Source organism: Lacerta agilis, chromosome 1 (assembly GCF_009819535.1).
Source record: "Lacerta agilis isolate rLacAgi1 chromosome 1, rLacAgi1.pri, whole genome shotgun sequence".
In the NCBI taxonomy this organism is placed as follows: domain Eukaryota; kingdom Metazoa; phylum Chordata; class Lepidosauria; order Squamata; family Lacertidae; genus Lacerta; species Lacerta agilis.
In genome coordinates this window covers 127,790,527-127,803,660 of record NC_046312.1, presented here as the reverse complement: position 1 = coordinate 127,803,660, position 13,134 = coordinate 127,790,527, and the positions used below count along the sequence as shown (strand labels likewise).

The window sequence follows — 13,134 nt, the reverse complement described above, 5'->3', positions numbered from 1 at the left end:
GAATAATATGCTAAGTGAGCTTTAAGAGAAAGGAATTTGGCAGTCTTACCTATTAAGACTTTTCAAGCTCTTCTCCATTTTCACAATATCATGCATTTTATAGATGAACCATTTATCAATGGCTGTAAGTTTATGGATATAGTCTACAGGGTTGTTGTCATTCAAGGCCTGCCAGAAAGAGGTATTGATCAGTCACAGTTCATGGACAAAGAACTGGTTTGTTCATGAGTACAGTATATGATTAGTTGAAAATATATGGATGGGCACAAACTAATTTAGCTGTTGTTTTCACTTACTGAAAAGCACTTTTATGCTTAACGTCGTTTTGAGTTACAGGTAGGTAGCTGTGTTGGTCTGCCGTAGTCGAAACAAACAAAAAAAAAAATTCCTTCTAGTAGCACCTTAGAGACCAACTAAGTTTGTTATTGGTATGAGCTTTCGTGTGCATGCACACTTCTTCAGATACCACTTTTGAGTGCCTCTTTGAAATTGCGGCTGTCCTGGACACCAGAACAAACTGTTTACAAGTCCCCTACGAATTATTTTGAAAGTGGGAAGCTACACACAAGTCCACATGACTGCATTCAGAGCCAGGTGTGGGCTTCGACATAGCTTTTACCAGTTACAGGGGCTCAGAGGGGATTACAAAATAATGTGAAGGGATTCTCTCTAAGCTTCAACAGAGTCAGCTCTAAGTGAGCTTCTCCGCACTTGGCCAGAGATTATTTAATTTTTCTTCTTAACATTTGTATTTTGCCTTTCTTCCACCACAGAACCCCAAGTGGTGGATGTGGTGTTCCCAGGCAGTGTCCCCATTCAGACACTGACAGGGCAGATAGCTCAGGCAGTAGAGCATGAGACTCTTAATCTCACAATCGTGGATTCAAGCCCCACATTGGGCAGAAGATTCCTGCATTGCAGGGGGTTGGACTAAGTAACCCTCAAGGTCCCTTCTAGCTCTAGTTTTATGATTCTAGACCTAGGCTTGCTTAACAAGGAGGTTGCCTCCTGTGCCTTCAGGCCATACAGTGGCAGATTACACATTTCTATTGCTGCCAAAGAGCTTCCCTGAGCTGTTCCCTGATTGGTTCCTCTGCTGTTCTGCAGTAGAGCATGCAGGGATTCTCCTAGTCAATGGGTTGGCAGAGGACTGAATACAGAAGAGTCTCCTTGCAAACAGAAAATTTGAAAACCCTGCTGCTATGGCTCTGTAGAAGCCTTATTATCTATTGTAGAATACCTACAACATTCCTCTTGATACCTGCAGCTGACATTGGTATGTCTATTCACATGAAGGCTTCTATACTTAATGCAGGCTTCTGTTTCTTTCTGAAGCAAAGAAAATCATTTATACCAAACGTCTTTTGTCCAACATAAAAGTCTCCGTAGTTGAGAAGGCAGGTGCAATTCGTGGACTAAGAAACAGTTTGTTCATGGTTATATGGTTAGTTGAAAATATGTGCCAGGTAGCCCTGCACAATCTCTTTGGCATGAGCTTTGAGCACTTTGCCTCCCCTTGAACTGCTACTTCAAGCAGTACTGCTTGGCCTTTCTGGATACAGACAGCTATTTTGGCTCAAAGGGGTCCTTGCCTGGATTTCTTCATTGCTTTTGGTTTTCAAATGCAAATAGTCATAATACTTTTCAGTCCAACAAAAATAAATGACACTTCTTGAGGAGGGGAATGGAGGTTTAAAAAATGACTTCTGCCAGGACCTGCAACATGACTTAATGAGGCTTTGCACTAATCGGATGTGTCAGAACAATGTTTAGGGACTACTGACCAGCACACTGCCAGCTGTCTGAACTATATTTTAACAAGTAAAGAAAGGTGGATTGTTATTGTTATTGTTATTGTTATTATTAAAGGAACTAAGATACTGATTTATATAATTTTGTATTCTAGAATAATTAATATTAGGAATGAGACCAGAAAAAGACTTGTGCAATAAAGTAGGGAATCTGAGAGGAATGATTGCTAATTCATGTTTCTGTGATGGAAAAATTAGCAATTAGATCCTACCTCTTAATAGGGAATATTTCATGTAAGGCTGCCACAATGTCTACTTATGGCAATGACCCCCTTTCTTACACAGCAAATTAGAGAACAATGTGTTGGAATATGTCACCACAGAGAATTTCAAGGTAATTTTGTGCCTTGGATTCACCAGGCACTTCTATTTTTGCTCCAACAGTACTTATTATCCACCACCCCAAACATAAGGACTACATGGCATGGAAGCACCAAGTGCTGATCTTTTTCTTAATTTGCAATTTGATGAGGAAAAACTGGCTGGTAATAATCAGGTAAGCTGATCACTGCAAAATCAGCAATCATGGGTAAGGATTTGAGGGGCAGGGAGTGTCTACAGGGCAGATGAGGTCCAATCTTTTTACAACAATACCTTGGCCATAGCAAACACCCGTGTGCTGGAGGCTTCGGCCAGCTCTTTCCTGAGGTCCACGTTGGCAGGCCACTCTTGGTTCATTGGCAGACTTGCTGCGAAGCCATCGACGGAGGGGTGGCACATCCTTAAGGCCTTCTGAAAGCTCTCTTCGAACGTTCGCCCAATAGCCATGACCTGCGGCAAGGAAATTCATTTGACTGGTCTGCACAGAAGATGCCATCTCTCTGCCCCAGAATTTCCCAGACTCCTCCATCAAAGCAAGAAGAGAGAGGACCATTTGGGCTCCTGCTACAAGAATGCCTTAAGGAAAAACATCAGGCTGCAACTTCCATGGAAAAGAGTTCAGAGCACAGAAAAAATCTGTGCAACGGGAGACCACAGCAGGATGTAAAGCTGCCACAAGAGGGAGCCATGGAACCTTTTGTAACAGGAACGGGGGAACCTGCAGCTCTCCAGATGCTGCTAAACTACAACCACCATCAAGCAGACTGTTGGCCGCAGTGGCTGGGGCGGATGGGAGTTGGACTCCAACAACATCTGGAGGGCCACAGATTACCCACCTTTGCTTTAAAACAGGTGTGATGAACTTTGGGCCTCCAGATGTTGCTGAACTACAGCTCCCATCAGCCGCCAGCAAGCAAAGGTCAGTGTCCAAGGTTGATGGCAATTGTAGTTCAAGGACATCTGGAGGGCCAAAGGTTCCCTACATATGCTTTAAAAAGTAGATCACTGTTTAATGTATAAACTAAACACTTTCACGCACAAAAGAGCAGCTCTATTTTCAACTGTACTCCTGTCTCTTCCGCATATTGCATGCTGTATTCATTCAATTATACATATCCTTACTCATTCTCTGGTTGAGGCAGCTTACAAACCCCAATGAAACAATCCAAGCATTAAAAAACAACAACAACCAATACTGAAATAATTAAAAACACAGCAGACTATGCGTAAATTGCCTTGCTTTTTAATCCTCAAAAGAAAGCCTTTTCAACTGTACCTTCCCTGACCCCTAAAGCTAAAAAGGAGCTCGCCGCAACAAGAATCTTATACATCAGTGGAACTATGAATATATCAGCAAAATCTGTCAGTTTCCTAAAATTTGCTGGAGATGTATTGTTGATAATGCTAAATTTTTTTTGCATATTCAGTTGACTCATCTACACAGCTGCAAATAAAACACTTTAAATGTGTTGTAAAGTGCAATATACAAATGTGACACTATATGGCCACAGTGAGCTATGCAAATTCAATGTATTTTTCAAAACATTTTTTTAAAGCATTTTCACAGTGTTTTTTTATATGTGTGTAGATTCCACCAGTGACACTCGGTCAAATTTCAACCTTACTGGAAAGCAACAGTGAGCTTTTTCTGTTCCTAGAAAGCATTATTTTAAGGTTTATTTAAATGTTCATTAAGTGAACTGCCTTAACATGGATCCATCTTACTGCAGCTGTAAGAGAGCTGTAATAAAATGGAGGACCCCCCCCCAAAAAAAGAGTCCAGATCTTAGATGGCACAGTCTGCCCAACTCCATTCCAATCTGAGTTCAATCTGGGGCATGGGACTAAGTCATCCTTGGCAGGGGCAGAGGAACGGGGTGCAGTAGATGCGGACCGCCCCATATATCACCACTGAGGGGGGTGACAAAATGCTGGGAGGCACTCATTGCGGGGCCTGCAGCACTCCCGAGCCATGCGTCTCTCCTGGGAGAGATGCAGTGGCTTAGGCAGGCGCAGGCTCCACGCTGCCCTCCCCCCTCAGCTGTAGGGCGGCTGAGTGGGAGGAAGCAGGCAGACTCCTTGGAGGCCTCGCAGAGTGTCCCGCCCCGCCCCTGGGCGCAGGGCATGCACACCACTCAATGCGCCCGATCGGCTTCCTCCGCTGCTGACCCTTGGTTGCCCCAATGAACAACCTTTTCAGAGAGCAGGAAAAGTGGAGTGTGACCTTGCTCTTACTCTTCAGCCTCTCTGTGGCTTTAATATCATTGGCCATGGTATCCTCCTTATGATATCCTCCTGGACCAGCTCTGTGGGACACCAACTGAGGGCATTGTGCTATCCACATGGCCAAATTCAGAGACAAACACTAGAAGAGTGCTTTTTTTTTGGCCCTCTGGTGGTTATGTTTTGGGCTGCTGCAGGGCACGTCTTTATTCCCAATGCTATTTGATATCTATATGAAGCTGCTGAAAGTGGTCCTTAGGACATTTGGGGATGCTGGTGACACTCAGCTCCATTTTTCCATAGCATTTGAACCAGAATAGCCATGTGGGCCCTGGCTAGCTCAATCCTGGGCATTACGGCAGACAGGTAAGCTTGGACGAATCAAGGCGGAAGTTGGTTGGGCAGTTCCCCCATTTGCCCCTATGGAACAGCCTCTACTGCTAACAATGCATCAGAATTTTGTCTTTCAGGAACTGGCAACCACAGCTATGGTATGAAAAGAAGCCAGATGATGGTATGAAAAGAAGCCAGATGATAGGTTTTGTTAACTTTTTGTTTTTAGAGTTGAAAACTCTTTTAAGTGACATTTAATCCACTGTAAAGCTGTTTGGGTTTATGAGAAAGGAGTTTGTTTGTTTGTTTGTTTGTTTGTTTGTTTAAAAAGTGTGAGCCTCTTGGGTTTTACTGTTGTTTTGTTGGGTTTTCTAGATAGATTAATTATGGGATGAGTTTTTATCTTTGTAATATTGCGTTTTAGATACAGTTCTAAGCTGCTTTGTGGAGGTTTCTCAAAAGCAGAAATAACCTATTAAATAACTAAATAAGCTTGTGAAACCACTCTCTTTTTGAATCCACACATGTTATTCACACCTAGGCTTGTAGCAGGCACGTCAACTTAGGGAGCCGACGTATCTCTGGCCCCCTCAATCTGTCATGCATGCTCTAGTTATCTCCTGCTTGGACTACTGCAATGAGCTCTACATGGGGCTACCTTTGAAGGTGACTCGGAAAACTGCAATTAATCCAGAATGCAGCAGCTAGACTGGTGACTGGGAGTGGCCGCCGAGACCATATAACACTGGTCCCGAAAGATCTTCATTGGCTCCCAGTATGCTTCCGAGTACAATTCAAAGTGTTGGTGCTGACCTTTAAAGCCCTAAACAGTCTCGGTCCTGTATACCTGAAGGAGCGTCTCCACCCACATCGTTCTGAGGTCCAGTGGTGAGGACCTTCTGGCGCTTCCCTCACTACGAGAAGCCAAGTTACAGGGAACCAGGCAGAGGGCCTTCTCGGTAGTGGCGCCTGCCGTGTGGAACACCCTCCCAGCAGATGTCAAGGAAATAAGCAAGTATTTTACTTTTAAAAGACAACTGAAGGCGGCCCTGTTTAGGGAAGTTTTTTAATGTTTGGTGCTGTATTGTTTTAATATTCGGTTGGAAGCCACCCAGAGTGGCTGGGAAAACCCAGCCAGATGGGCGGGGTATAAATAATATATTGTTGTTGTTGTTTTTGTTGGAAAGGGGCTCACATGACGTCGTGCACGCACGTACACGATACAAGTTGCTCACACAACATCTCACATGGGATATGCATGTCTCTGGCCTGTCGCCAACTAAGTTACACTCACAGAATATCCATTAAAATGAATGGATGTGGGTAATTTAGGACCATTAATTTCCACGGGTCAACCCAAAATATAGCTTAGATGGCTACAAACCTTAGGTTTTAAAACCCAACAATGATCAAAATAGTGATTTTTAGGATAAACAATTATTCAAGAGTTCTATAACAGTATATAAATTTTGTTAAATAAAATAAACTCATAAATAAATAAAGGAATGATAAAGATTATAATCTGCTATAGAGGGAGGAAAGGAAGAGGAGGAAAAATAACTGATGCTCTGAATACATTCTCAGGCGTCAAAATAATTTAGCCAAAGAGATATTTGAAAAACATTGGGGGGAAAGCAAGACAAGCAGCAAATATATTGTTAATTATTGTACTTGGGTAGCTGATGGGTAATTAGCTAATTAGCTGCATGATTTACCCATTTTGCCTCATTCCATTCCTCTTGAAACTTAGGAGATGAGTGTCAATACTGTTCCAGACGGTCTTAATTAAGATTTTAAATGTCAGGCTCTTTTTCACCACCCTTTATAATACAAAGACCCGTCCAAAAGTATCCTATTAATTCCAAAAGAAAAATTGTCTGTGGAAATGCAACTTGATGTATTACAGAGAACTGCAGATGCCAGCTTTTGATTTTTCAGTTCAGTTATTAATATTTAGAGCATTCCCTATGCATGCATCTCACAGCTGTAAACAGTAATTTAAAAGGAGAAAATATATGCAGAAACCTGCGCCTCGCTGACTCGCTCAGGAGGGGTATTAAAATCAACATACTTCACAAAGAGACAGAAAGCTGAAAGCTGGTATACGGTTACTCAGGACACCCACCCAAATTCAATTAGGAACTAGGCGTAACAAGCCGAGCAATGTCCAAAAAAGATTCGAAATAGCTCGGTTTATTCTGAGTCCAATTTGGATGCTATTACATTCCCAATGGCATTACCAAGAGCACAGTGCAGCCTGGGTGTGCCTCCTTTCATCCCTGCGGCTCCCTCCTCTCTCTTGCATGGTCTGGTTGCAGCAGCAGAAGGCTATAGTGCCATCTGGGGTGCTGCAGGAGAATTGCAGCAGGTGCGTGGTTATCCTGGGAAATGTAGTTTTCCTGGAGGTGCACTGTCCTTTGCACTGAAATTAGACACTGTGGAAAGTACATGCCCTAAGATTTTGAGATGCCTATGTAGCATCCCAGGTGAAACAGACCACAGGAGACATTCCTTCTCCTGTCTCTGCCATCCAGGGCCGTCTTAAGCATATCCGGCATCGTGGTCCAAAGATCCCTCCGGCGCCCCCACCCCCTTTCCCAGAGTTGTCGACCTTTCCCCAAGCCTCTGCGGGGATCGCTTTCCTCCCGCAGAGGCTTGGGAAGGAAGCTGCAAGCCGCCAGCCATATAGTTGGCGGGGCACAGCTGGTGGGCGTGCAGGGAAAGGGGAGGCCAACCGGCAAAGCCGCGCAGCTCCCCCACTCGCTGGTGCAGCCCGGAGAGGCCAGCGCCTTGCGCAACGTGCCAGTAAGCCCAGTAGGAAGACGGCTCTGCTGCCAATCTCACCATACGCCACGACAGAACCAATTCTATACAGTTCTATACATAAGGCTTAAACTGGCTTTCCCCCAAAATTGCTCTGTGGTGCAACTGTATAACTATCATTTCTCTTCCATTCCATTTCTCTTCTGCTTTCTACCATGCGGTTAACAACACAGTAGAAACAGCATTACAGATGCTCAAAGATACTGTTTGGCACAATATCTATATTACTAGTGGGTATTATGCCCGTTAAATTAACGGGCGCTAGGACACCGCGTCACGCTCGGCTGCACGTTCTCGAGCCGTGGGCGGGGCTGCGAGAAGCGAGCGGCGCTGTTGCTGGGGAGGGGGAAGGGGGAGGCGACGTCGACGCTCTCAGCCGATCTCTTCCGCGCGCGCGCCCCCAGCCTTGCAGACACGCCCCCTCGCTCTCGTCCATGCCCCCCGCCCCTTCCCGCTCTCATGTCCGGGCATTCCCTGGCTGGCTTGCTGCCTCCTCGCTTACTGACAGCCAGCCGGCCCCGCCCTTCCTTCCTTCCTCCCTCCCACCTTCTCCTCGCACCGACCTTTCCCGAAGTGTCTCTGCGCTCCAAGTCCCAACGGCTGTCCGTGGGGCACATGCGCAGTAGCGCAATCCCATGGACACAGGGACTGGACACAGAGACACTTGCACTTTATTAGTGTAGATATGCTAAGCCTTATTCCTAGGGAATCTGGGAAAGGCAGCTCTTGGAAGGGACTATCAACAGATCTCTGGAAGATACCGGTATTTTTGCTCCATAGGGCGCACCGGATCATAGGGCGCACCTCGTTTTAGAGGAGGAAACAAGAAAAAAATATTTTTTCTGGTTTCCTCCTCTAAAAGCCCTGTTTTTTTTAGGATCAGCTAAAGGTTTTGCAGCTTTGTTGCAAAGGGCAAAGCCCTGTTTTTTTTAGGATCAGCTAAATGTTTTGCAGCTTTTTTGCAAAGGGGGAAAAGCAAAGCTCCTTTTGCAAGGGGGGAAAAGCAAAGAGCTTCTAAAGGAAAGGGAGCCTTTTCTACAGTTTCCAGACAGATAATCTAATCAGCCAGTCACATGTCACTGGGGGGAAACAAACAACCTCCCTCTGCAGCACATTCAACAATGGAGGCCTGGGCAAGAGGGCGGGGCTGAAAGGGAGCCGGGACTCTTATCTCTCTCCAGATCTCTTGCTGATCAGCTGCTGAGCGGGGTCCTTTCAACACCCCCTTTTCTCTTTGTAAAATAAAAAGCATGATCCTCTTTTGGCCCTTGGCAATTCAGCTCCAGGGACCACCATTTCGCTCCATAAGACACCACAGATATTTTCCCTTACTTTTTAGGAGGAAAAAAGGTGCGTCTTATGGAGCGAAAAATGCGGTAATTCTCATTACCCTCACCAGATTCTTTGGAGGGATAACATATATACAATGCAGATGGTGCCATGTATATAAAAGCTACTGGGAGTATTGGCGAGGTATACAGTAGCGGCAAAGAAGCTGAGCTATAAATCAGGAAACCCTAACCTAACCTAACCTCTGCCTTGAGCTCCCTAGGTGGCCTTGGGCATGCCACTCTCCCTGAGCCTCAGTCCCCCGTCGAAAATATGGTGAGAATAATACTAACTACTTTGCAACAGGAATGCAAAGTATGGTTATCAACATCATCATCCCAGTACATGTAGATTGAATCATTTATGGGTTTAAGGGCATTTTTTTTGAGGGGGGGGGAATAATCCTCAGACTCACCTCACCCACACTCTTCATTGAGCTACCGATCTGGCGAGAAGCGCCCTGAAAGCGGTCGAGGTCCCAGCGGGGCACCTTGGTTACTATGTAGTCCAGGCTAGGCTCAAAGCAGGCAGTTGTCTTTCCTGATACTGCATTCTCGATTTCTAGTAAGGGGATCCCAAGAGCTATTTTGGCCGCAATAAAGGCCAAGGGGTACCTAGCATCAAGAGCAAAGTGAGACATTTTCAAATTGGCAAAGGGAAACCTGCAAATCCTGAGAACATGCTTAATCCTACAGAAGCCTGCCCTGAAGATACATTAGGAAGCCATCAGTCATTCCTACGGTGTGTGGAGCTGACTGGGAAAGGATCCCCATTCCACCCCATCCTGTGCCTTAACAAGTGAGCACAGCACAGCTATTGCTGAACCAGGGGGGGCTGATATTGGACCCTCAAGTGGTTTGGGTTATAAGATAATGGGCTGGGCCCTGCTGTTACTCTTATTTTAGGATAGCATTTATACTTTACAAGGTTGCCGGGGGTGGGGGTGGGGAGCTTACAAATATAGTTGAGCTACTATGAATACAATTAAAAGCATTTTTAAAGAATACACTTCATACACGGTGAATTATGTGGAGGTGCTTCTTCTTTTTATCACCACTGAAAAGAGCTAACTCAGGGTGCTGGTGAACTACGATTTATCCAACAGGTCAAAGGCAAATAGCACTACCATTTTCTTCAAAACGGTGAAGAGTTCATAAAAAAAAACCCTCAGTGTCTGCCATAACAAACAGAAGTTGGAGGTATTCTCTGAAGAAGAGCTTTTGGGCTTATCTAACCAACAGCTTTTTATATTTCCAAATATTTCCCTTGCATCACACACCCAGTTTAGCTCTTCTCCCAGGACTGTTTCTTGCCTTACCCTGTGGCCTTAGATGCCAAAGCAGAGCTTCTAGAAAGCCTAGCGTTCACTTCAATTATGCAGTACTCCAGAGAGGTAGGGTGCAAGGCATACTGGATGTTACACTCCCCTACAATGTTCAAGTGGCGGACAACCTTGATGGTCGATTCCCGTAACATCTGCAACTCTTCATTTGAGAGCGTCTGGCTGGGAGCCACTACTATGGAATCACCTGCAAGTCAAAGCAAAAAGTGTCGATGGTCTCAAGTTATAGCAGCACAGGAAGCTGTCTTGTGCTGAGTCAAACCAATTGGTTCCTCTGGCACTGCCTTGCAGCGACTCTCCAGAGTTTCAGAAGGGGGTCTTTTCCATCCCTACCTGGAGATGCTACGGTACAGAGACACAGCTCATCCACTGCACTAAGTACAAATTACAGGACATGAAAAGGCTTTATATATAAGTGATCATATATATTGTGTAATTAGAACGAGAACCCAGTCCAACCCATATATCCCTAAGCCTCTAGGCTTCACTCTGGTCAGTATGTTTAGGACTGCATGCTGAATTACCCATTGTATATAATTTAATTAAATCTAAGATAAATACGATAATAAAATGTTAAGCAGAAATGCTTAAATTTGCCGTATTTCAAAGGCAGGCATACTTTCAAGCCTAGAATGGTTTCCAGCCTATATTGAATTCCACGTATTTTTCGACATTTGTGCATCACAAGCAGCTGCATTCTTTATGGGTAAGGGTCTGCCAATTGTGCTTGAGCAGCAGACCAATGTTTAATTCATTTTTAATAGATATGCTAGGTTATTTTATGTTATAAACCCCAGAAACATCTCAAACACAACTTTCTGCTATGATACACACTGTCTATAAAGGTTTTGGAATCTCCCACATTGCAAGTTCTGAACAAGATGTTGTATCTCTTGTGGATCATTAGACATGTCCTATAACTCACAGGAACCTGAACAACTCAGGCCATATTCCTATGTGCATTTAGATGGGAGTAACTCCCATTAAACTCGGTGATGCCTTCTTCTGAGTAAATGTGCACAGGGTTAGACTATCAGTTGGTCTTTAATTTATTTGCATGGGGGCAGCTGGCTCGTGCCCCCTCAAAATTGTGTGCCCAGGGCCACAGCTCCGCTGGCACCCCCACACTACGCCCCTGAGCATACCAGACCCAACTTCACATTGTCACATCATGCATGGGGTCTTCATAAGATCTTATTAGCAGGAGTGTCATGGTGGGACTAGATCTTATGATGACCCCATGCATGATGTGACAATGTGAAGTTGGGTCTGGTATGCTCAGGGGCGTAGTGTGGGGGTGCCAGTGGACCTATAATGACTGGCTCAGTTGCATAAGTCATATGGACTCTTGACTGCACTTCCCTTAACTTATGAAGCATTGTAAACTGAACTGTGTTGGCTGGAGGCAATGACGTGAATACAGGTCGAAACAAAATAGAAAATTCTTTCCAGTAGCACCTTAGAGACCAACTGAGTTTGTTCTTGGTATGAGCTTTCGTGTGCATGCACACTTCTTCAGATACACTGAAACAGAAGTCACCAGATCCTTAAATATAGTGAGGGAGTGGGGAGGGGTATATACTCAGAAGGGTATTACTCCCCACTCCCTCACTATATTTAAGGATCTGGTGACTTCTGTTTCAGTGTATCTGAAGAAGTGTGCATGCACACGAAAGCTCATACCAAGAACAAACTCAGTTGGTCTCTAAGGTGCTACTGGAAAGAATTTTCTATTTTGTTTCGACTATGGCAGACCAACACGGCTACCCACCTGTAACGTGAATACAGGTGTTCCTCCCTTTGAGCAGGGGGATGGACTCCTTGGTCCCACATAACTCTACAGCTCTATGATTGCATCAATCAATTTTCTTTACAAAGTATTTAGTTCAAGGAAAATGGTGAACCTACCTGTATGGACTCCCATTGCATCGACATTTTCCATATTGCAGACAGTGATACAGTTGTCAGCTGCATCTCTCACAACTTCATACTCAATTTCTTTCCATCCTGCCACAGATTTCTCCACAAGAATTTGATTGGTCATTGCAAATGCCTTGATTGTTACAGGATGACAGAATTTAAAAAGGAAATGTTTGTTAAGTGTGTATGCTGAACTATCAGGAGACTGATATTTCTATAGCAGTATTTTGCTGGTATAATAGTAGTTCCTGCCATAGTGTCAATTAAAAGTGTTCTCGAAGTGACTAGCATGAGTTTGGCCAAACTGCGGGAGGCAGTGGAGGATAGGGGTGCCTGGCGTGCTCTGGTCCATGGGGTCACGAAGAGTCGGACACGACTGAACGACTGAACAACAACAACAACAAAATTGTCAGTGCAAAAAGATTGTCTCTGCTCAAATAGTACAATCATTCCCCTGTGTAAATGTTATGAGAGTGATTTAATAAATATTACTTGGTTCAGTATTAGGAGCACCCTGACCTCCTCCAATAAGGTCTTCAAGCAGATGCCATTGGTCATTCTGAATGGTTGATTTAAGAGAAATTTCATAAGATTATATTTGTAGGCAGACATTGTAAAGGACACCCTCCCCAATGTCTGCTGAGCTGTTTCATTGCAAAGGAGAAGAGGTACAAATATGAAGAGACTATTACTCATTGATCAACTCAGCAAAGAGCTCGATTTTCTTTTGCTAATTTGGAGTGCGATGTCATAGGAAAAGTTGCTACTTTTGCTGTTGTGGCAGCATGTGTACAGCATAAATGTGTTGAAACTGATGTAGTGGATTGTTTTAATGAGAAATTAATGTGCATCTGTGTTTGTCATTTTTCCAAAACGGTAATTGTGCAATAATTTATGGCCTAAACAAGTGAACCAACTACTCTACTAAAATAATTACCAAGCATATATTAGTCATCATTTGCTATCTCATTATGATGGAGGGGAAATTTTAAGGGACACTGGGAAAGGAATAGCCAAGTGGGGAGCGGAGGA

General features: G+C 44.3%; 1 protein-coding gene across 1 annotated transcript in view; it reads right to left on the bottom strand.

Annotated features, from left to right (window-relative positions):
- Positions 1-13,134, bottom strand: part of CPS1 (carbamoyl-phosphate synthase 1) — a 134,465-nt gene that overhangs the window by 66,909 nt on the left and 54,422 nt on the right. Inside the window, exons 17-21 of the mRNA XM_033170879.1 lie at positions 12,091-12,235; positions 10,159-10,369; positions 9,256-9,454; positions 2,406-2,582; positions 50-168 (exon numbers count right to left, since the gene is read on the bottom strand). Of these exons, the coding sequence (XP_033026770.1) occupies positions 50-168; positions 2,406-2,582; positions 9,256-9,454; positions 10,159-10,369; positions 12,091-12,235 (851 nt within the window). The remainder of the gene's footprint in view (positions 1-49; positions 169-2,405; positions 2,583-9,255; positions 9,455-10,158; positions 10,370-12,090; positions 12,236-13,134) is intronic.